General features: G+C 38.6%; 1 protein-coding gene across 1 annotated transcript in view; it reads right to left on the minus strand.

Annotated features, from left to right (window-relative positions):
* Nucleotides 1-4285: 4285 nt before the first annotated feature.
* CUL1 (cullin 1) overlaps nucleotides 4286-22634 on the minus strand; it is a 93184-nt gene continuing 74835 nt past the window's right edge. The window contains exons 15-22 of the mRNA XM_081933717.1: nucleotides 21183-21259; nucleotides 18281-18412; nucleotides 16058-16150; nucleotides 15281-15328; nucleotides 15122-15204; nucleotides 11653-11758; nucleotides 6350-6463; nucleotides 4286-4886 (exon numbers count right to left, since the gene is read on the minus strand). Of these exons, the coding sequence (XP_081789843.1) occupies nucleotides 4806-4886; nucleotides 6350-6463; nucleotides 11653-11758; nucleotides 15122-15204; nucleotides 15281-15328; nucleotides 16058-16150; nucleotides 18281-18412; nucleotides 21183-21259 (734 nt within the window). The 3' untranslated portion in view covers nucleotides 4286-4805. The remainder of the gene's footprint in view (nucleotides 4887-6349; nucleotides 6464-11652; nucleotides 11759-15121; nucleotides 15205-15280; nucleotides 15329-16057; nucleotides 16151-18280; nucleotides 18413-21182; nucleotides 21260-22634) is intronic.

Raw genomic sequence — 22634 nt, forward strand, 5'->3', positions numbered from 1 at the left:
GCAAAGGCTGTCACTTCGCTGAAATTGGCTCTAAATAAACCAATTGCAGCCGCGCTGCAATCCAAAAGACCTCGAGCTAGGTTATTTATGTGCTTGGTCTTTTTGAGCAGTTAGAAGTCAGCCTCAACCTCCATTAATCATCCATGAGGCAAAATATGGGAGCACCAAGGCCCGCAAAAGCGGCAAGCGCTATAATTTGGGATAATGGAGCCCCACAGCGGCGCCTATGGCACTAACTCATAGCATGATCACAGTTCCTCTGTAGTCCAAAATATCAGTTTATAGCAGAAATTGAAAAATTCAAAGTCTGAGTTGAGAGCCCAAGAAAAACAGTCCTGTGAGCTGAGACCGAATTGAAAGATTGAGAAACATTACCAAGGTGTGTATTCAGACTTTCAATTCAGTCAACGAGCTAGCATGCTAGAATAACCCATACTCAACCCATCGACTCTCCCATCGATACCATGGAGAAGGGGCGGGGCAGGCAGAGGTGGTATTTACCAGTTCTCCAAACTACTCAAAATTTCCGCTACCAGTTCTGCAGAACTGGTCAGAACCTGCTGAATACCACCTCTGATTTAATCGCTTGAAAGGGACAAGGTGGGCTTTGCTTCTATCATAAGCAGGTGCTTCCCTCAATCTTCCACAATTGCTTGTCCTTTTCTCTCTTTTTTTAAAAAATAATTTTATTGTTTTAATTAAACAAAAAAAACACACACAAAAACATTCTTCATTACATCTTCCAGAAAGCATGTCGATTGGTTACAAATAAATTTCATGCATTACTACAATCATTCTTTATACTTAATTCATATTGAATTGTACATTTTAAATCAAAAATCTTTATACCATCAATATACCATCATTCTCATTTAACTATATTTGTTTAAACGTGCTTTTGTCTAGAATCATTTATATTTATATTATAATAAATCTAGACAAAAATTTATTACTAGAATTTATAAGTACCCAGGAGAGATTACATCTTTATAACAAAATCTAAACAAAAAAATATTAATAAAATAAAAAAATCTTTTCCCCAGGTCCCATATTATAGTTGATATCCAAATTGTTTTTACCAGTTAGAGTTATTATTTCATTATTATTGTCATGATGGGTTATCTGTTAATGAATAAACATTTTAAAAACAAAAACATTCTATAAGCATCTACAAAGTTCTACTTATTAATCACCAAAAATTAACAGTTTTTATTTTTATTATTTCCCCCCCCCCCCATTCAATTGTATTTTATTTGGGTTGCTTGTCCTTTTCTCAAGCAGCAGCAGGGTAGAGGCGGGGTGGGAGAGCTAATTCTGAAGGGTCGTATGGCTTTCTGCCTCTGTTGTGGTCTGCCGGCGGCCTTCAGAGCTGGCAGCAGAGTTGGATATGAGGAGGTTGGGGAGGAACATGGGCAAGTTTTGGAGTCTGGGGAAGGCTCGAACGAGGGCTCTGCATCAGAGGCAGAGAGGGGGCCAGAGCCATCTGGTAGATATATGCTGCCTCCAAAGCCTCTGGAGTATGACATTAGTGAGGCAGAAGAACAGTGTAAGCCTTTTCCCAGTGTGCACACGCGCAGAGCTGCCAGAAGGCAAGAACAGTTAAGGCAAAAAGGATGACTTGGGAGTAAGGCTTGGAAATGATTGCCTCTCCCGTAAGACATAAAAAAGGAGTAAACGGAGTTGAGCCTTTGCAGGAAGCAATTAGTTCATCTAGTCGGTTCAAGCTCTGAGAAGTCCTGTTTGACTGCTATGTTTGGCCTTGCAAAACTAATTGGCAATTAGGTCTCTGGCAGCGTTTCAAGTGAGATAAAGGTGGGTGCTTATCAACATTACCCTGAAGGATTGCAGCAACTCGAGCAGACATGTCGGACTCTTTACAGGGTGTTTGTGAATCATTATGGGCTCTGAAAGACCATAATTCACAGCTGTTTAAATAAGAGGGTTTTTGGGACTAAGATTGTGATTTATGCTTTCTCAGGAAGCCTAGGTCAGAACAGCCTCATTGTAGCAGCAGCCTAAGTAACACCAGAGCTCCAGGCCTGGTTGAGTGCAAACCGTGCTTGCCGCTTGCTCCATAGGTACAAGGTGAGCTGGGGAACAGGATCCTTGACTCCAAGGTTGCCTGGCACTGTGTGCCAGGCTATGGCTGGCAAGAATGTGCTGGATATATCTCCTGGCAGCTGGAGAGACAGAACTCCCAACCCTTGCTGGATCACCTGATACGAGGCCGCGGTTAAGGGGCCTAGCAGCTATGATGTGACCAGGGAAAGGAAAGGGCTGCTTCATTAGGGCTTATTTTTGGGGTAGGGCGTATATTAGATCCACCCCTCCAAAAGCTAGAGTAGGACTTATTTTCAGTCGGTCTTATTTTCAGGAAAACATGGTAGAACCTGCTTTTGGTTCAGCATCTTAACCATTATATGCTAATTTTTTTACATCAAGAATTGTATGTTGTGTGTGTGTGTGTGTGTGTGTGTATAGATAAGGAAGAGAACCCGTGGCTTAGTGGTTAAGACTCCTGCCTAAGATATATACAGCCCGGGTTCTAATCCCAGTAAGGGTATGGCTAGCTGATGAGAGCTAATTAGCTCGAAATAGATCTATCCTAGTCTCCCTTTATTTATTTATCAGTACAATTACAACATATATATATATGGAGCATATATATAATTGACTTAAGCACAAGTTCTTTTATACTCTTCAAAAAAGAAGGATTCTGTCTTTTTCTTTTCTTTTCCTTCCCTTGCCAAGTTATTTGACAAAAGGCACCTGCTACAATTCGTGCCCTTGGCTCTTTATCAGTTTCTGTAAGCAAGTTGCAAACCCTTCAGTTACAAAGTCGGTGAGATCAAAGAACAAAAGATACATTGTCTCTAAAAAAAACCCAGACTCTGGCTTCCGAGTGGCAGATTCGACTTTTTCATACTTGTCTCAAGCTTATGGAAAACAAAGATTTTAAAATGTCTTTAATGGAATTTAATAACAAGTAGTAGGAAGAATTGTTAAAAAAAAAGAGTTTTAGTTCAATCCGAAAATAAAGTAGCAAAGAGTAGGAGAAAAAAAAAATCAATCCGTTCACTTAGGAAGAGAAACAGGAAACGTTATGGTCACTTCAATCCACAAAAATATCGTCACAAAGAAAATTTTTTTCCCAAGGTAGTCCAACAAAAATAAATCTCGCTGCTTTATTCTTTTACTTAAGGGACTAATTTATCTTTTTAAAAAAAGTATCTTTGAGCTATCTTTCTCAAAGAAAAAACCTCACCAGGTGGACTCACTTTCACTTCCTTCTTTCCAGAGCAGTCTCTGACTTCGTCAGCCTGGGGCTGCCTGTTTGCCGTCGGCTTGGAGCGTTTCCCTTGGGTCAATCAGGGACTTTGCGATGTCCCTGAGACCAGCAAGGCTTTGTCTCCCTGTTCACTGTCTCTACGGGACGGTTTAGGTCTGAATGGACCATCCACCGGGAAAAGTATCAACGGCGGTCTCGGACTGTCGAGATCGCAATTTGTTTCGTCGTGACATGGCTCCTCCTCTAAAAATATACCATGTGTGTTCACCATGACTGCTTCTGCTCTCCCCTCACTCTTTAATAGGCTGTAGAAAAAAATCCTTATAATTAATAACAGCAGAAGCTCTATCGGAATAGTATTGAAATGTGGATATATTACATAAGAACAGAATTCCTAATGAATAAGCCTGCAGATTGTGCCAATATTCCCACTATTTTAGATATTAAATATGAGCACACATAATATAATTTTCTGTCACTAAGAGTACTATTTAGCAATAAAGTGTAGAAGAAATATTCTTACATGTGGAATACAGGTAGTTCTCAACTTACAATAATTCATTGTGGCTGTTCGAAGTTACAGCACTGAAAAAAAGACTTATTTTTATGCTTACAACCATTGCAACATCCCCATGGTCACATGATCAAAATTCAGAAACTTCGCAACAGGCTCATATTTATAATGGTTAGTGTACCAGGGTGATCACCTTTTGTAACCTAATAAAAAAGTCAGTGGGGAAGCCAGATTCACTTAATACCTGTGTTAATAACTGTGACAAGGATTGCAAAATTGGGCAAAAATAACTTACCAAATGTCCCATTTAGCAACCGAAATGTTTGGCTCAATTATGATTGTAAATTGAGGATTATCTGTATTTAATTTTTCCTTCCCTCTATTTCAAAGGAAATGGATCAAGACCGATTTGAGCTTTGTGAAGTTTTACCTGGTGGCACTAGAGATAATAATACTGAAAGCAAAACACTACCCAGATCATCTGGCTTTCATATTCATTGCTCCTTTTATTTACATTTAAGAAAGATAAAGTCATGTAACTTAACAATAAACCAAATGCAACTTGTACAGAAATTTTTAATGTTTTATTTATCGCACATTAAAAAATGAAACACACTATACAAATGATTTTTCATAGCAGATTACACATGTGCCCAAATCAGATTCTCTCAAAAGTGCTGCCAACGTGTATAAGTGCTGTCTGGGGAAACAGCTCTTCTTTGTATAGCCAATGTATTGATTTAAATGCAGTAGCATGCAACCTCCAGTGGAGGTTTTAGATTCCATTCTGTTCTTAAATTAGATTAAATGGCATTGGTGTCCATATTTACAAACTTGAAATGTATCAATCCTGAGCAGGTCTGATGTAATTCTAGGACTGGCAGGTGGTAGTTCTGGTCTTAATTATAAAAATGGAAATCCAGACAGCAGCAGACAAACAAGTTTTATTCTCTTTCAAACTTGTTACAATTTAAGAGTGACACTGAAAGCTGCTATAAATTGTTAAGCCAAATAACTGTAGGTGTCCTTTTCACCATCCACCCGCTCCAAGTATTCCTTCTCTATTAGAATATCAATGCACTTCTGAAAATAGAAAGAAAAACAATTATTCTGAGATGTTTTAACCACTTTTATCCTGTGACTCTGTGTTTAACAAGCTTTAACAATTATTTAACTAGTGAAGACATACTGAAACAAGCAACAAAACTTTTCTTTACCTGACATTAAAAAAAACTGAAAGGGCAAAAGAAATGGTAACTGCTAGTTACCATTAGTATTAACAGATAACCATTAATCTGCCAGTATCAAATTAAAGCAAAAAATTTAAAAAGTGCACATATTGCATCTACAAAATAAAGAATTCAGTTTATCATCTAAATGGTAGAGGGGTTTCAAGGGAATTGAAGTACAAACATGGCTAAAAAGTTGAGTTTGATTATAAAACAGTAACTACTATTCTAAACAGTAAGACTTAAACATAAACATGTAATTGAAGTTACTTAAATTTTTCTTAACTTGTAACTTTCTTCCAATAGTTTAATTTAGTGCAATATCACATATTTTCCAATATGCTAAAAGAAAAGTTTTCCTGCTAAACAATCTTCATGCAAATGAGTATATCAATGTTTGCCAAGCGAAGACTTCTGCCTTCTAGATACGATATTTTTCGGAGTATGCTCTGAAGTATAAGACGCACCTAGCTTTTGGGAAGGAAAACAAGGGAAAAATATCTACTTCTGCCTCCCATCCATTTGCCTCCTTGCAACAAACAGCACAGGCAATATACACTGTTTGTAGTGTTATATTTCAGACTATACTTGTACAGATGTTGTTAAAATTGATGTACTTTCTGTAAGTATAGTTATTCTCTGCTATTTAAAAAAAGATACAATAGTACTGGGCCTCTTCAGAGCAAGCATTTATTTTAAAAAACTTCTTCAATTTATTAAGCTGTCTAGAACAATAATAAAGCAGTCTTTAAAAAATAAGTAATAATTTGAACATTCTATAGGCATTTATAGTTATTGACTTACCTCCTTGCAGCAAAGAGCCTGATTAGCACAAGAAAAAAAAATCTGCATCTGCCTCCCAGCAATTTTCCACATGGAGAAACCAGCAAGTTTCACTTTCAATTTCTCCTGATCATCAGCTGTTTCAGGCTGCAGGGATTATTATAGCCTATTGCAGTTTCACAAGCCCCTGTTTGCTGCAAGGAGATAAATTGCTCGGAGACAGAGGCCAAAGGGTTGGGGCTGGTGGTGGGTGGGGGCTACATTCAGTGTATAAGACGCACTCAAATTTTCACCCTCTTTTAGGAGGAAAAAAGGTGCGTCTTATACTCTGAAAAATAGGGTGATTCTTTGCATCAAGGGCCACAGCCCAGTGCCAGTCCAGTCCAGAATCAGGATTGGGAAGTGGTAGATGAACACACATGAAGCTGCATTTGTGGAAGTGGCGCGCACAAAACTATCCCTTCTCCTGCCCCACCCTGCTGCCTCTGCCAGTTTCCAGAGCCAAAAGGTTGAAGACCACTGCTTTAGACAAACCTTTATTACTGGGACTCGTGGTTTGAATCTCGATGACAGCTGGGTAAGCACTTCTCCAAGCAACTGCTGATGCTTAAGGACTTTTCTCATCTTCATAATCCTCACAATAGCAGCCTAATATACACAAAATTTAGAGTTAAGGCCAAATCCTTGAGCAACAAATATTACCAAAGGCTAATAATCATCAAAGGTGTAGAGGTGATTGTTATTTCAAAGATAAATGAATGCTAGCAAGTCATTTGACTGACCATTTCATAACAAAAATAAACTATGCTAGCTTAAATCTTGACACATTTAAATACATTCTACATAGATATAATAGTTTGTCTCTGAGTCAAATATACCAACTAAGGAATGTAGAGAAAATTGATATTTTTTCTGCCAGGAACAGGTCTATAACGGCAGAGAATAACAACTTTAATCAGAATATACATGCAAATGAATTACACAAATGTCAAATTAATTAGGTGCTGCTTTGGGTCAGAAAAATGAAATTTTAAAATGGTGCAAATGGTTTAAAATTGTGTCACTGTATTTTTCCCCATTTTCTATAAATATCCAAGGATGAAGAGGTAAAAAGGGTTTCAAAACTGGTTCAGTTTGCTTTATTCTTTTTTTTTATGTAGCCAAGGAAACAATGCCTTTATTCTGCAAGATTTAAAGAAGAAGTGACTCAAAATTTTGGCAACCCATCCAGGAGTGCAGCTTGACCTCTTCCCCCCCCTCCCCAATTTTCCTCCTCCCCAAAAACTGGCTCGTTTTCACAGGGGGAGGGTGGACGACGGGGAGAAACAGGCCTGCCCTCCCAAAGCAGGGGCATATCCGGGCAGGCTCCCCCAAAGTTCTGGCTGGAGAGGTGGGGTGGGGGGGCTCCCCAAACAGACCGTGGGGAGGGGAGGAGAGTCTCTGTGTTTGCTTTATTCTTAATAATCCTTCTTAAAGAATCAGCAAAAGGAACCTCAGAAACACAAGAAGCACAACCTCATAAAATAATTTAAATGATATATTAAACTCAGTTCAAACAAAGGCAGATTGGAGCATTTGTGAGTAGGGCCTCTCAATAAATGGTAAATACAGGATAGAACTGTGCAAAAGCCTTTCTGGTCATTGCTGCCAACTGCTCGAGCAAGAAGTGTAAGTCTAGGAGGGTCCCTAGATTATGTATCCATCTGAGGAAGTGTAACTCAATCAAAAAATACAGTTGAAAGGTTCCCGGAAACAGAACATGCACAAACACAACCCTTCGGCCTACTAAGATTGACTATAAGGCTTTTCCAATCCATCCAGATCTTAATAACCTTTAAGCTTCATTTGGTCAGTCAGGGGTTACAATATTAAACTGATTATCATTATTCTTAACAGCAATGATCCTATGTTTGGCCCCATTAAAGAAGAGCAGGAAGTGTCAAAACCCTACAAAGGTATATCAAGCTTAAGCTGATATGCATCAACAGAAAATGATCTCTGAGAAAGGAGTATCAGTGCAACAATGTCCACTGAAGGAGGATATGATCAATTGTCATCAAGAGAGATAAAGCAGGACAAAATTACACTATCTATTTCCTGGTCCTAGCAAAGATTGTCTACAAGCATGATCACTTTAATTTCTGCATTATACCCAGGTTTGAAGTCTGATTGAAAATTGGCCAGATTGATTAATTATTAATTTGTTTGCTCTATTTCTATAGCTCAGTGATGGCTAACCTTTTTCTCCTCACATACCAAAATCGTGTGTGCACACATTCATAATGCAATGCACTCCACCCCCATGCGCATGCATGCACGACCCCCACACTCCATCTTTCCCCCCACATGTGTGTGACCCATCCATGCTCTTCCGGGCATGCGTGCAACCCCCCCCCCCCCGCGTGCCTAGCCAGCCTCCCTGAAGCTTCCTGGGACTAAAAACGGGTCGCAGGGTGTGTGTGTGCATTTTGGGCCTAGCAGACCTCCTTGAAGCCTTCTTAACCCATGGGAAGCTAAGCCTTCTTAACCCATGGAAAGCTATACCCATGGGAAGCTTATGCGTGTGCGCATAAGAGCTCAAATACAGGTAAGGACGGCAGGCGGGTGGGCCCTCCGGAGCACCGTACCGGAACGGTGCTCGTACCGGGGTGTACAGCCTGCAACCCACCACTGGCGCGCATGAGTGATGCTGAGCTGAGCGACGGCTCATGTGCCCGCAGAGAGGCTATAGCTGTTCGCCATCACGGCTATAGCTGTTCAATTCAACTAAATAACTCTGAGTTGTTTACAATCCTAAAATTATAAAACAATTAAAAACATTAAAAGTATCCAGAAATTAAATACAAAGAGCAATGAGGATTATTAATCAGGTGCAGCACATTTCTAAGTTTTTAACGAAAACTGCGAAAAGACAGCAGGGTTGGAGCCAATCTAATCTCTGTGTGGCGAATATTCCACAAGGCAGAGGCTACAATCCAATCAGCTGGATCAAATTGCACAGGTAGAGACTCTTGGAAAAAGTTCACACCAGTAACCTGGTCTCAAGCCATCTAATGTTGTAAAGATAACCAGCATCTGGAATTGCAGGCAGAAACACATCACCAATCAGTTCAGCTCAATTCAATAGGACATCCACAGCATTACTTAAAGGGGCTTGACTAAACTAGAATAAGAGTTGGAAGGGACCTCGGAGGTCTTCTAGTCCAACCCCCTGCTGAGGCAGAAAACCCTATACCATTTCAGACAAATGGTTGTTCAATCTCTTCTTAAAAACTTCCAGTGTTGGGGCATCCACAACTTCTGGAAGCAAGTTGTTCCACTGATTAATTGTTCTAATTGTCAGGAAATTTCTCCTCAGTTCTAAGTTGCTTCTCTTCTTGATTAGTTTCCACCCATTGTTTCTTGTTCTACCCTCAGGTGCTTTGGGGAATAGCTTAACTCCCTCTTCTTTGTGGCAGCCCCTATTGGAACACTGCTATCATGTGTCCCTTTGTCCTTCTTTTCATTAAACTAGACATACTCAGTTCCTGCAATCTTTTTCGTATGTTTTAGCCTCCAGTCCCCTAGTCATCTTTGGTGCTCTTCTCTGTACTCTTTCTAGAGTCTCCACATCTTTTTTACAACATGGCTTCCAAAACGGAATGCAGTATTCCAAGTGGGCCCTTGCCAAGGCATTATAAAGTGGTATTAACATTTCACGTGATCTTGATTCTATCCCTCTGTTTATGCAGCCTAGAACTGTGTTGGCTTTTGGGGAAGCTGCTCCACACTGATGGCTGATATTTAAATGGTTGTTCACTAGGATTTCAAGATCCCTCTCACAGTTACTACTGTTGAGCAAGGTACCACCTATACTGTACCTGTGCATTTCGTTTTTCTTGCCTAAATGTAGAACCTTACTTTTTTCACCATTGATTTTTATTTTGTTCGATAGCACCCAATGTTCAAGTTTGTCAAGATCCTTCTGTATCTTAAGCCTATCTTCTGGAGCGTTGGCTATTCCTGGCAGCTTGGTGTCATCTTCAAATTTGATGAGTTCCCCATTTATTCCCTCATCCAAATCATTGATGAAGATGTTGAAGAGTACTGGGCCTAAAACAGAGCCTTGGAGTACTCCACTGCATACTTCTCTCCATGTAGATGCAGTTCCATTGAGGACTACATGTTTGACTAGAGAAATGGAGCTGAGTGCTATCTACACATTGATATCTCACTCCAAACAAATGGATAGGCTAAACTAATGGCCTCATGTAGATGTTAAATAAGAGAGGAGAAACGAGACCTGATCTTTCTGTTCCCATCAATATTGACTGACATTGATCCTATAGGAAGGAGTAGAACCAGCACAACATAGTGCCATTGAACCCCAGCTTCTGGAGCTGGCACAGAAGGGTTTCATGATCCACCAGGGTTGGTTTTTTGTTTTTTTCTTTAATTTCACTGAGAGATCAAGAAAGTCAGGAGTGTTGTACCGCTTCACCCATGCCAGAAGTTATCCATGATCAATACTGTTTCAATTTCAAACCCTGGCCTTAACCCTGACTGGAGGAGAGCTAGACAATCCACTTCATCCAGGTCCTCTGGAGTTGCCCTGCGGCCTTCTTTCCATAACCTTGTCTAAAAAGGGAACATTGGAAATTGAATGAAAACATGGTTGGGTTGAACAATGATCTTTTGAGAAGGGGTGCACCCTTGCCTCTTTTAGAGTTAGCAGAGCCAATCCTCCTTTCAAGGATGAATTAACTACAACCCAGACTCAAGGTCACAACCCCTCCCACACAGCCTTAATAAGCCAGGATTTTTTATTTCAAGACATTCCATTCTGAAGCTGCAACACCTTCTCTACAAGTCTTTCAGACTATTGGAAATCAGTTGAAAAGTGCAATGATTGTTGCTGAGGAAGAAAGCACCACTGCCTCCTTCAAGACAGAAGAGAACCCCTATCACTCCAGGTTGAACTTATTGTCACTTCAACCAACTCTCAGGTCATTTCCTGGGCAATCTTAACCAACCATGATAGATGTTAATTTAACAGACAGGTAGCCACACAGTGACACCAGACACCCCAAAACCTGCACTTCCTCAAAACTCAGATTCAAGCACTGTGCACTTCCTCAAAATTCAAACTCAAACAACTTAAGACAACAAGGTAAAACTCCACTAGACAACTTGGCTGGACCTGCCCAGATGGAGAGTAACACAGAATAAAACTTATTCGTAGAATGCTAAGAATACTATTAATATAGTTAATCAAATGTATTGATAGCCAATAGTGATATTTTGGACCGGAATTTCAATCAGTAAAGTGCAATGTCATGTGACCATGCTAGTTAGTGATGCAAATTCCATCAAGTATAATTGACATCATTAAGTGACACCTTAAAAATAACATCAAGTGGTTGCCATTGACTTTGCTTGTAGGAGCGGTAATTACAAATATGACAATGAGGATGCTGTGAGTCTCAAGTACACTCACTCAGTGCTGTTATAAGATTGAACATGCCGAAAAAGTGGCAGTTCAATGAGTATATCTCAGACAGCATATATGAGGAAAACAAGAGGATCTCAAGAACTAGCCTAAGTAGACCATGCTGTATCAATAATCCAAATACCATATGCATAGTCAAGTTATTTTTACGAAGATAGATTAAATTCTTTCCAAGAAAACAAACCTGTAGATACAGCATATTTAGTATATGACTGGGAAGTGAAGATTTCAATGGGCATTTACCACACTGCTAGCAATAAAAAGTTACTAATAGCTTTACCATTGTGGGAAAAATTCTATTTAACAGCATTATTAAATAAACTGTTAGCCACAGAAAATTCCCGAGTACCTGGATCAGGAGTTTCCTATCTTCCTCTATATTTTTGTGTGTTGTTTCTTGTTCCTGCTTCTGTTCAGTCTTCATTGGCACATTTATATTAACGCGTAATTTTTTGCTGCCAAGAAAATTTAGGTAAATAATTAGCTCTACAAAACAGAAATGAAGATCTATAGAAACCTTAGGATGAAACATGTTGTGAAAGGCAACAGAATTAATCTAACAAAGGCAGGAAACTTTTTTCTGTTGAATGCTGCATTAGGTAATCCATAGTTATATCTTTTCTTATTTCCCAAAACTTAAAATTAATGCTTGCAAACAGGATATCTTAAAATTGGTCTGTGACCTATCCATTGTTTAAACCCTCACTCTCTCCTAAGCATTGGTTAAAACACAAAACAAGCATACTAATCAATGAGCTTTGAAGATAATATCTCAATTGCTTTGTGCTGCCTACATTATGACCAAATTGAACGGAAAAAAACATTTCCACAAGCATATGTACTGCATATTTTTCAGAGTATAAGACGCACCAGAGTATAAGACGCACTAAGGTTTTGAAGAGGCAATTTTTTAAAAAAGTAGATAGGTAGGTAGAGGGATAGACAGGGAAAGAAAGAGAGAGAAATACAGTAGGTAGGTAAGTAGATAAAGGAATAGAGAAAATAGAGAAATAGAGAGAGAGTAGGTAGTAAGTAGATAAAGGGATAGAGAGAGAGAAATAGAAAGAGATAGATAGATAGAAATATAGTAGTTAGGTAGGGAGAGAGAGAGAGTGTAGGTAAGTAGGTAGAGGGATGAAGAAGGAGAAAGAGAGAGAAATACAGTAGATAGTAGGGAGAGAGTGAATAGTTAGGTAGGTAGGTAGGTAAAGGGATAGAGAGAGAGAGAGAAATAGAGATAGAGAAACACAGTAGGTAGGGGAAGAGAGAGTGTGTGTATAGGTAGGTAGGTAGGTAGGTAGAGGGATATATAGAGAGAAATAGAGATAGAGAGAAATACAGTAGATACTTCATCAATGTAATTCTCATCAATCAGTTAAAGAGCTTTCCAAAAGGAAAAATAAAGTTTTTGCACTCTGCAAACCTCCCAAAAACGGCCCGTTTTTCTTAAAGGGGTGAATAGACGGGGGGGAAGGGGGGGCTTGCAGAGTGTTCCTCAGGGGTGGGGCAGGCCCCAAAAACGAGAAAAAAGGCCTGTTTTTCACAAAAATGGGCCCGTTCCCCCCCCAAAAAGGTATGAATAGCCTTGGGGGGGCTTGCAGAGTTCTTCTGGGGTGGGTCCAAAAACAAGCAAAAAATGGCCTGTTTTTTGTCAAAAAACCTGCATGCGTAGCCTTATGGAGGCTTATAAAGTGCTGCTGGGGGCAAAAAACGGGCAGTTTTTTGCTCATTTCTGCCCTCCCCAGCCCCCAGGACCATTCTGAAAGCCTTCATAAGGATATGTACAACCAGTTTGATGAAGGGGCGGAGCTTTGAGAGTCAAACAATGCTGTACTCGATGTATAAGACACACCCAGATTTTCAGCCTCTTTTTTGAGCAAAAAAGGTGCGTCTTATACTCCGAAAAATACGTTATCTAGTAAATTAAATTATTTTTAATAATGCTAATTATATACAGATTAAAAATAGTCATAACCACTGAATAATTTAAAAATACTGCTTTCCGAGTTATGTTTCAAAAAGTTACATTTTGAATTACAATTACATATATTCTATTCATTTGTGTTAGTTTGGTGCTATTCAATTGTCCTTAACTAACTTAGAGCCTATGTCCAGACTCTCAATTAAAAGGCATCCATCTTTTTTCTTGCTCTAAGCTTCCACAACCATAGATTACCACTCATATCTGTGCAAATATTTTGATTATTGTGATTTTTGTCATAAAAATGGCCTTATCTTTCAAAATTTTATCCCAACTTGTGATCACTTTCCTGTCTAATTAACTTTTATAGAGATGATAGAGAAGGATATTTATTTCTTTAGCACATTATCCATCTTCATTTATGAAGAAACAAAAAGCATGACTTCTTGGTTCTCAGAAGTTACTTTATTAAGTTTGCAGGTTCATATTTAATAGCATTCCACATTTTTTCACTTTTACTGTGATAATTTCTACTGTCTCCTTTATTTTTGGCTGACAAGAACTGTTTTGTATTAATATATACAAGTTATGTTATGTTTAGTGTTTTGACTTCCGGTAATGTTTTTTTTAATCCTGCTACTCTTATATTTAGTGTATAAATGAAATTACTACATTCAGTGTTATTTTGCTATTTTCAAAACAGAAAAGGTGTATATCATATTTTTCGGCGTATGTCACACCTTCCTCCCCCGCAAAAGAGGGTAAAAATCTGGGTGTGTCTTATACACTAAATACAGCATTTTTGGCCTCCCAAAACCCTACCCCGCGCATCCCGTTTTTCACAAAAATGGACATGCGGTGGGTTTGGGAGGCCTACAAATTGCTCCTGGGGGCTGGGAGGAGAAAAGCGAGCGAAAATAGGCCCGTTTTCACAAAAACGGGGCTGTTTTTGCCCTCCCAAGCCCCCAGGAGCACTTTGCACACCTTCCAAACTCTCTGCACACCCTGTTTTTTGCAAAAGATGGGGCGGTTTTCATGAAAAAAATGTCTGTTTTTTGCTCATTTTTTGCCCTTCCCAGCCCCCAGGAGCATTCTACAGGCCTCCCATACCCTCTGCATGTCCAGGTTTTGGAGAAAACAGGCCCATTTTTGCCTCCCAACCCTCACCCTCCCATATCACATTTTTTGCCCTCACAAAAAACAGGGCGTGCAGAGTTTGGGAGGCCTGCAGAGTGCTCTTGGGGACCGGGGAGGGCAAACACTTTTTTTAAAAAAAATTACCTCTTCAAAATCTTGCTGCATCTTATACTCCGGTGCATCTTATAGTCCTAAAAATACGATAGCTGCTCTCCTCATTTATATCTCTTCTGTTATATGACTGATCTCTTGCCTCTTTATTTTTTCTGAAACCTGCCTCTTACTCTGGCATTTCTCTATCCATCTATGTATAGTAAGCAAAAAGGTTTGTGAAGAATTTCAATGATTTAATGACATTTTCTTGCATGTCACTCAAATTTTTGCAATCTTTATTCATATAAAGCAATTACCATGAACTGATTTTCCTCTTGAAGCTTTGAACAATCCAATGGGTATTTCAAATTTATCTCATATAGGTCCTATTCTGCCTTCAAATTTCAGTATGTGGCTGAGAAATCCATTTAGCTAATCCATACATTATATACTCTATATATATTCTACTCTATTCTACGTGTGTGTGTGTGTGTATTCTACTCATTTGAAGTGAATGAAAATGATAAAGAATTGTGAGGTTTTGGTTGGAACAGTACTCTGACAGAAATGCAAACATGTTACTGCAATCATTAATAAATAAAGATCTTTTCAGATATTTAATCCACTATCCTAAGACTAGGTAGTTTTATTCAACTATCATTCTTACTTTTTGTAGCCAAGGTACAATTTTATTAAAGTATCCAGTTTCAATTCCACTTCATCAACATTTGCATTTTCATCTTCTAAAACCTACGAAAAATCACAGAGCAATGTCAGAACATATTAACAAATTATTTCACCACTCTCCCAAAATAAAAACACTTACCAACAATTTTGACTTTAACAAAATCTGGAGTACTTGTGCCAAAATATCCTAAAAATCAGAAAGGTAAAAAAAAAGTTAATCAATGCCTAAATTCTCTAATATGTTTTACAGATGATAGTGAAGAACATATGCAACCAGTGCATTTAGTTTAAAGTTTTTACAATTTATAAGACCATGTGAACAAACTGCTTTTAAACAGAAAAAAAAAACTTTGATCGGTTGAATGTAATATTAAGAAGTGAAATTGTGCTATATGATATTTAAAATTTTCTAGACTTGAGAAACAAAATCAGGGATTTTATGAAACATACTAAAATTCTATTCTACTGTTACTAGATATCTACCCAAACACCTTTATTTATAATAAATGTTTCTGAATGTTAATCATAATTAATATTTTAACACTAATATTCAATTATAAAGGCCCAAAATCTGTTTCACATTTAAATTTGAAAGCAAATTTAATTTAATGTTATGATGGATGAAAAGACTGGAAGAAATACGGAACTTTATTATTATTTTTTAAGCTTACATTAGTGAGGCAACAGTGCATAGAGATAAAAGTTAATAACAAAAGAGTGGATTGTGAAAAATGAATTGAGGTATTGGAACAGACTGGTTATTTTAAGATTTTGTTTCAGTTTATTTTTAAACTGGATATTATTTTTTTAAAATCTTGGTTGATAATGATGGATAAGTATCTTTGAATTAATGATCAGTTAACTAAATTTGTTTAAGATAGTAGAAATACTGCACTGTTAGAAAATGAAGCTTTACCATTTTTATTTGAGTACTGTCAGTCAGTTGTTGGACTGTGTAGGCGTCTTCTGTGTTATACTGCAGCAGGATTGCCATCTGAAATGTAGATGCCTTAAAAAGCCAAGAAATAACTTTTATTTGAATGAATTTCAAAATTCACATGAATAAATTTATCAGCGCAAATAGAACAACATAAAACCTTATCTTTCAGACCAAACAATTCTTTCTGTATTGTTTGTTATTTCATATAAGCTGAAAAATACCTATTAATCAGATTTTCAATAATAGACAAATCCTGCATGTACAGTGAATGTTTTCAGATTACACAACCAAGAAGAAAGCAAAAACGAAAACACTAAGATCTGTAAGTGTTAAATACATACAGTGCTTTCAGAAAACATTTAGTTCCCCTTACATTTGTCAATTTTGTTATGCTGCTGTTAAAATTAATTTCTTCTCATTAATCTACACAATTTTACAAATGTCTGTAAATTAATTAAAAAGAAAAAAATCCTGGAATATCACATAGGCATATCACATAGGTATTCAGACCCTTCACTCAGTTTTTTATTGAAGTACTTTTGACAGCAATTACAGCCTCAAATCTTTTTAGATATGATGTGGTGAGCTTTGCACACCTGGATTGGGGAATTTTCTGCCATTCTTTGCAAATCCTCCCAAACTCAGTCAGGATGGTGATTGTTGGTGGACACCCTTTTTCAGATCCCTCCACAGATGTTCAATAGGGTTCAAGTCAGGGCTCTGGCTGGGCCACTCTAGGGCATTCAGAGTTGTCCCTAAGCCACTGCTGTGTTTTCTTGTCTGTATTCTTAAGATTGTTGTCATGTTGGAAAGTGAATTTTGGCCCAATCTGAGGTCCTGAACACTATGGAACAGGTTTTCATTGAAGATATCCCTGTACTTTGCTCCATTCAGCTTTCCCTCAACCCTGACCAATTATCCCAATCCCTGTTGCTAAAAAACACCCCCACAGCATGATGCTGCCACCACCACGCTTCACTGTTGGGGTGGTAAGGGATTTTGGATGATATTGGGCAGTAATGAGTGGTGCCTGGTTTCCTCCAAAACATTTAGAATTGAGGCCAAACTGAACTGGTTTCATCAGACCAGAGAATCTTGTTCTTCAGAGTCTGAAAGCACGTCAGGTGCAAATTCCAAGCAGGCTTTTATACATTTTGCACTGAGGAGAAGGTTCTGTTTATCCACTCTGCCATAAAGCCCAGATTGGTGGAGGGTTCCAATGATGGTTGTCACTGAAACCCTCTGTCCCATCTTCACACAGGATCTCTGAAGCTCAGTCAGAGTGACCATTGGAGTCTTCACCTCTCTTACTAAGGCCTTTCTCTCCTGGTTGCTCAGTTAACCATGCAACCAGCTCTTGGAAGAGTCAACGTTGTACCAAACATCTTCCACTTGAGAATTATGGAGGCCACTATGCTCTTAGGAACCATCAGTGCACCAGAAATTTTATTGTATCCCCAGATCTGTGCCTTGCAATAATCCTGTCTCTGAGCTTTGCAGCCAGTTCCTTTGACCTCGTGACTTTTGCTCTGCTACAGTATGCATTGTCAGCTATGAAGCCTTCTATAGAGAGGTGTGTACCTTTCAAAATAATGTCCAGTCAATTTAATTTACTACAGGTCAACTCCAATCAAAGTGTAGAAACAGGTCAGCAACAATTAAGAGAACTGGAAGGCACTGACCTAAATTTCAAGGGTTATTCCAAAGGAACTGAATATGTATGCCGTGTGATATTTCAGTTTTTTCCTTTTTAATAAATTTACAGACATTTCTAAAATTCCGTTTTTACATTATGGGGTACTGAGTGTAGATTAATGAGGAAGAATTTTAATTTCAACAATTGCAGAATCAGGCTGCAGTATAACAAAAGTGAAGGAGATCTGAATACTTTCTGAATGCACTGTATATGCAGACTAACTATTCAAGGGATTTTATCTATAAGTGGCTTATTTACACAATTTAAACATATATATTTGATTATATTATGATATTATTAATGTGAATATTAATATTAGTATATATTATTATATATTTGTGTACTTATTTAAACAAATATACATTAGAGAAGGCAAATAAAATGCAGGAGGGAAGGCAGAAATATTAGCAAAATTTCCAAATTCAAGCTATAGTATCAGAAAAGAACAAATTTCTTAACATCTTACTTGAATATGTTTTTAACCAAATCACAGTGTACTTTACCTGTAGAGTATATCGATTTTTGAAGCAATTGGTAACTAGTTCGCCTTTGGATAGCTGATACAACCATGTTAATTTTCTGCCACTGTGACGACTTGCATAGAAAGCAGTAAATCTCTGATAACTGCGCTCCAGCTGCATTTCAAATCAAATCAAACCAAACCATATCATATTTACATTTACAGTCTTAAGCAGAGTAGAGAAATGGAGCAATAATTGGAGCCAATTATTGTTGATGTCATTCAGCAAGGTTTGTCAGAAAAGTTTGGTGCCAGTTAATCTACTTGAACATGAACTGGCTATGAGAACACACAGCTGAGTATGTACTGTACCCTTTTAAGGAGAGCCATCTACAATAGATTGTACATTTAATTCCTAAACAAAAACAAGCACTCTGACAGTTCTTTTTCTTTATTTATTGACAATCATACAATCCATTACTGAATCTAGCAGAGTCCAGTGTGGCATACTACTTGACATAGATGACATAAAATGGACTGTCATCAGCAAAGTACGTGAAAAATATTAAATTTAACATGAAAATGGGTATTTTCAAAAAGCCTAGCAATACTGAATGGCCTTAATTATGTAGCAACTTCACAATTATCATGGGAGCTACAGTACTTATAATCCAATATAAAAAGTACAAGTTCCATAAATAAGATTTACAATCAGCAACTAAAACCAGCAGAAAAAGCTGCACCTCACCTTGTTCCTTATTTCCTAAAGCTTAGCAGATCACCATCTTGACCATTTCTCAGAAACTTTTGATAGAGAGGGAGAGAAGCTATTCCATAAGGTTAGGACAACTGCAAAGAAGGCTTATTTTTGGACCCATACCTGCTGGCCTATTCTGAGAGAGAGATCTTCAGCATATTGCTAAATCATGTATATAGGTATATTGTATTAGGAGATGTTGATTCTATAGCTTTTAGGGCTGATCAATATATTGCTTTATAGGACCATGCTTGAAACCACACAATCAGCTTAGACAGAGTAGAAAGTACACCTGGAGAATGTCCAAACTATCTCTTGGACTCAACATCAAATAAAGAACACACACAAAAAGTAGTCAGTATCACTGGTTTGCTGTGAAAGGGTACAAGCAGAAAGAGATGGGTAAGCCCTAATTGGATAATCATGTATGATTACATCAAAGAGACTGCTATGGACTGATCTGCCATTAAAGACCAGCAACAATAAGTTGCAGAATGATCTAAAATATACTGACTAGAAAAAAAAATCCAAAAATTTATAGTTCTCAGGAGTCTTTTTTGTACTTGATCTCAGATTTTATCTCATCCACAGTTTTGGGCTTACATATACATAAGTTTACAATAGTGAAATACAATTTTAGAACAGCAACATAATAACTGTTGCAACTATAAAACTTATGGAAACTTTGAAGTGAATAAAACTCAAAATACTCATTCCTTTTTAACAAAAAAGGATCCCCCCTCTCTCTCTCAAAAAAAGAAAGTATAAAATGTTATGCTGACATCTATTGACAAAATCAATAAATCCATCCTTCAAATAAGTCATATAACTTACAGACCATTATGTGACGAGATGGGACTACTGTGTTTTCCCGAAAATATGACCTGTCCTGAAACTAATGCATTGCCACATTTTTTGCGTGGGCAAAAATATAAGCCCACTGGACACACAAACTCTGGCCAGGCAAAGCACCACTCACCGACCTAGCGGTATCCCGAAGGCGCCAAGCTGCGAGAGCCGGGGGGGGGGAAGGCGCTCACATTGCTTGGTGCCTTCAGGATACCGCTAGGTTGGGGAGTGGCGTTCTGCCTGGCCAGAAGGGGGAGCTGCTGGGCGGCTGCTCCCTTGCGAGCGGGCTCCCAAAGAGCCGGGCATAGCCTCAGGGGTGAAACAGCAATGAGGTGACCATGATCACGAGCAGCCGCCCGGTAAACCCCCTCTCCAGTCGGACAGAGCGCCATTCATTGACCTAGGGAGTATCCCTAAGGCGCCAAGACACATGGTGCTCTGCCCACCCCCCCAGCTCCCGCGGCTTGGCAAATTCAGGATACCCCCTAGGTAAGTGCATGGAGCTCTTCCCGTCAGGATAAGGGGTTGCGTGAGTGCCTGTTCCGCCCCGCTGCGCTCCAAGCATAACTTCTTCTCCAGCTTCCAAACTCCAAAACTCGGCTGCCGAATCTTCCAGCAGCAGCCACTCTAGGTGTGCGCTCTATGGTTGTGGCCGGCTACTGGAAGACTCTCTGTCCGGCAGCTTGCCCACAACCATAGACCGCACTCCTAGAGTGGCCGCTGCTGGAAGATTCGGCAGCCAAGTTTTGGAGTTTGGAAGCCGCAGAAGAAGTTATGCTTGGAGCGCAGCGGGCCGGAACAGGTGCTCGCGCAACCCCCTTCTCCAGCCGGGCAGAGCTCCATGCGCTGACCTAGGGGGTATCCCAAATGTGCCAAGCCGCAGGAGCTGAGGGGCGGGCAGAGCGCCACGTAGCTTGGCGTCTTAGGGATACCCCCTAGGTCAGTGAATGGCGCTCTGCCCGGCTGGAGAGGGGGTATGCCGGGCGGCTGCTCATGAGCGTGGTCACCCCATGGTTGCTTCGTCCTTGAGGCTATGCCCGGCTCTTTGGGAGCCAGTTCGTAAGGGAGAAGCTGCCCGGCAACCCCAAAACAATAAGCCCTCCCTCTATAATAAGCCATATTTTGTGGGGCAAAAGAAAATAAGACCCTATCTTATTTTCGGGGAAACACAGTATATAGAGCTCACTGTACTAAAACACACATCTGTATGTGTCACAAATTTAAAAAAAAACATTTTAAAAAAGACTTTACTGGATGCCTCAACCAGAACTTGCCATCAGCCTTCCAGAATATTATAGTCTCCTTATATCTTAAAATATAGAAACTAAGATGGTCTTACCTCTGATGGGAGAGCAAATGCACAAGACATTTGAAAGGGCCAAGATCCAGAGCTTAGTACTTGTATGCTGAAGTCCACTAGTATAAAAACATGAAAAGTTAAGTCAGCAAATTTTATTTCAGTCACTGACCAATAAAACAGATTAAATGAACAATTATTTGGTTACGAAAAGATGTAGAAATGTTATGTTAAAATTTAAGAAAAATAAGGAGAGTCTTTTGTTTTCAAAGATATCATAAAATATATTGGAGAAAAATCGCATAGAAATTATTTAAAACACAAGAATAATTGAAGTAAATTACAAATATCATTCAATCAATTCAACTAATAAAAATATTAACTGCACAATTCCACGTCCAAGGTATCCTATATTTAATTAAATATATTCCAGCTTTGCAAGATCTTATCCATGTTTAATTCAGCCGTGTGATAACTCCCAGCTACATTTATAGATCATATAAACTAAGGTAAGTAGAATCAGACCTCATTGATACTTGTACTGATACAACCTCAAAATTCTAGATCTATAGACAAAATTGAGAATAAAAAAGCAACAGAAATACTGATTTAGGGACAATTGTCAAGAAAATTGAACATGTATAGGTAGTCCTCGATTTACAACAGTTCATTTAGTGACAGTTCAAAGTTACAACAGCACTGAAAAAGTGACTGACTGTTTTTCAGTTACAACCTTCACAGTATCTCCATGATCATGTGATCAAAATTCAGATATTTGGCAATTGGTTCATACTTATGACCGTTGCAGCGTCCTGGGATCTTGTGATCACTTTCTGCAACCTTCTGATGGATAGGCCAGATTCACTTAACAACCAGGTTACTAATTTATCAACTGCAGTGATTCACATAATAACTATGGCAGGAAATGTCATAAAATGGAGCAAAACTCACTTAACAAATTCTCACTTAATAACATAAATTTTAGGTTCAATTGTGGTTGTAAATCAAGGACTACCTGCATATCTACACTGCACAATTATTACTACTTTGACGATATTATCATTTTACTCATATTTTCCACCTCTAAATTTGAATAGATATTGGATATAAGCATATCAGGTGATATGTAGTTGTGTAATAAAGGAAGGTGTGGCCTAAGGAGATCAATACCCTATATTCAAGTGTGCATAATTATTAGGCAAAATGGGTCAAAAAAGAGATATAATTGACTCTGATAACGTCAAAAATGGTTAAAAGACTTTCAAAGGGATGCAGCACTCTTGAAATTGCTAAGATATTGTGGCGTGATCACAGAAACATCAAACATTTTATTGCAAATAGTCATCAGGATCACAAAAAACATGTTGAGAAAAAAAGACAGACATCAAGTACCAAAGGTTTGAGATAAATCAAATATGAATTTACCTGGTACCCATTACCTCCAGTGCTATCATATTTCAGAACTGTAACCTACATGGACTGCCCAGAGGTACA

This window comes from Natrix helvetica, assembly GCF_964273705.1.
Source record: "Natrix helvetica genome assembly, chromosome: Z".
Taxonomy (NCBI): domain Eukaryota; kingdom Metazoa; phylum Chordata; class Lepidosauria; order Squamata; family Natricidae; genus Natrix; species Natrix helvetica.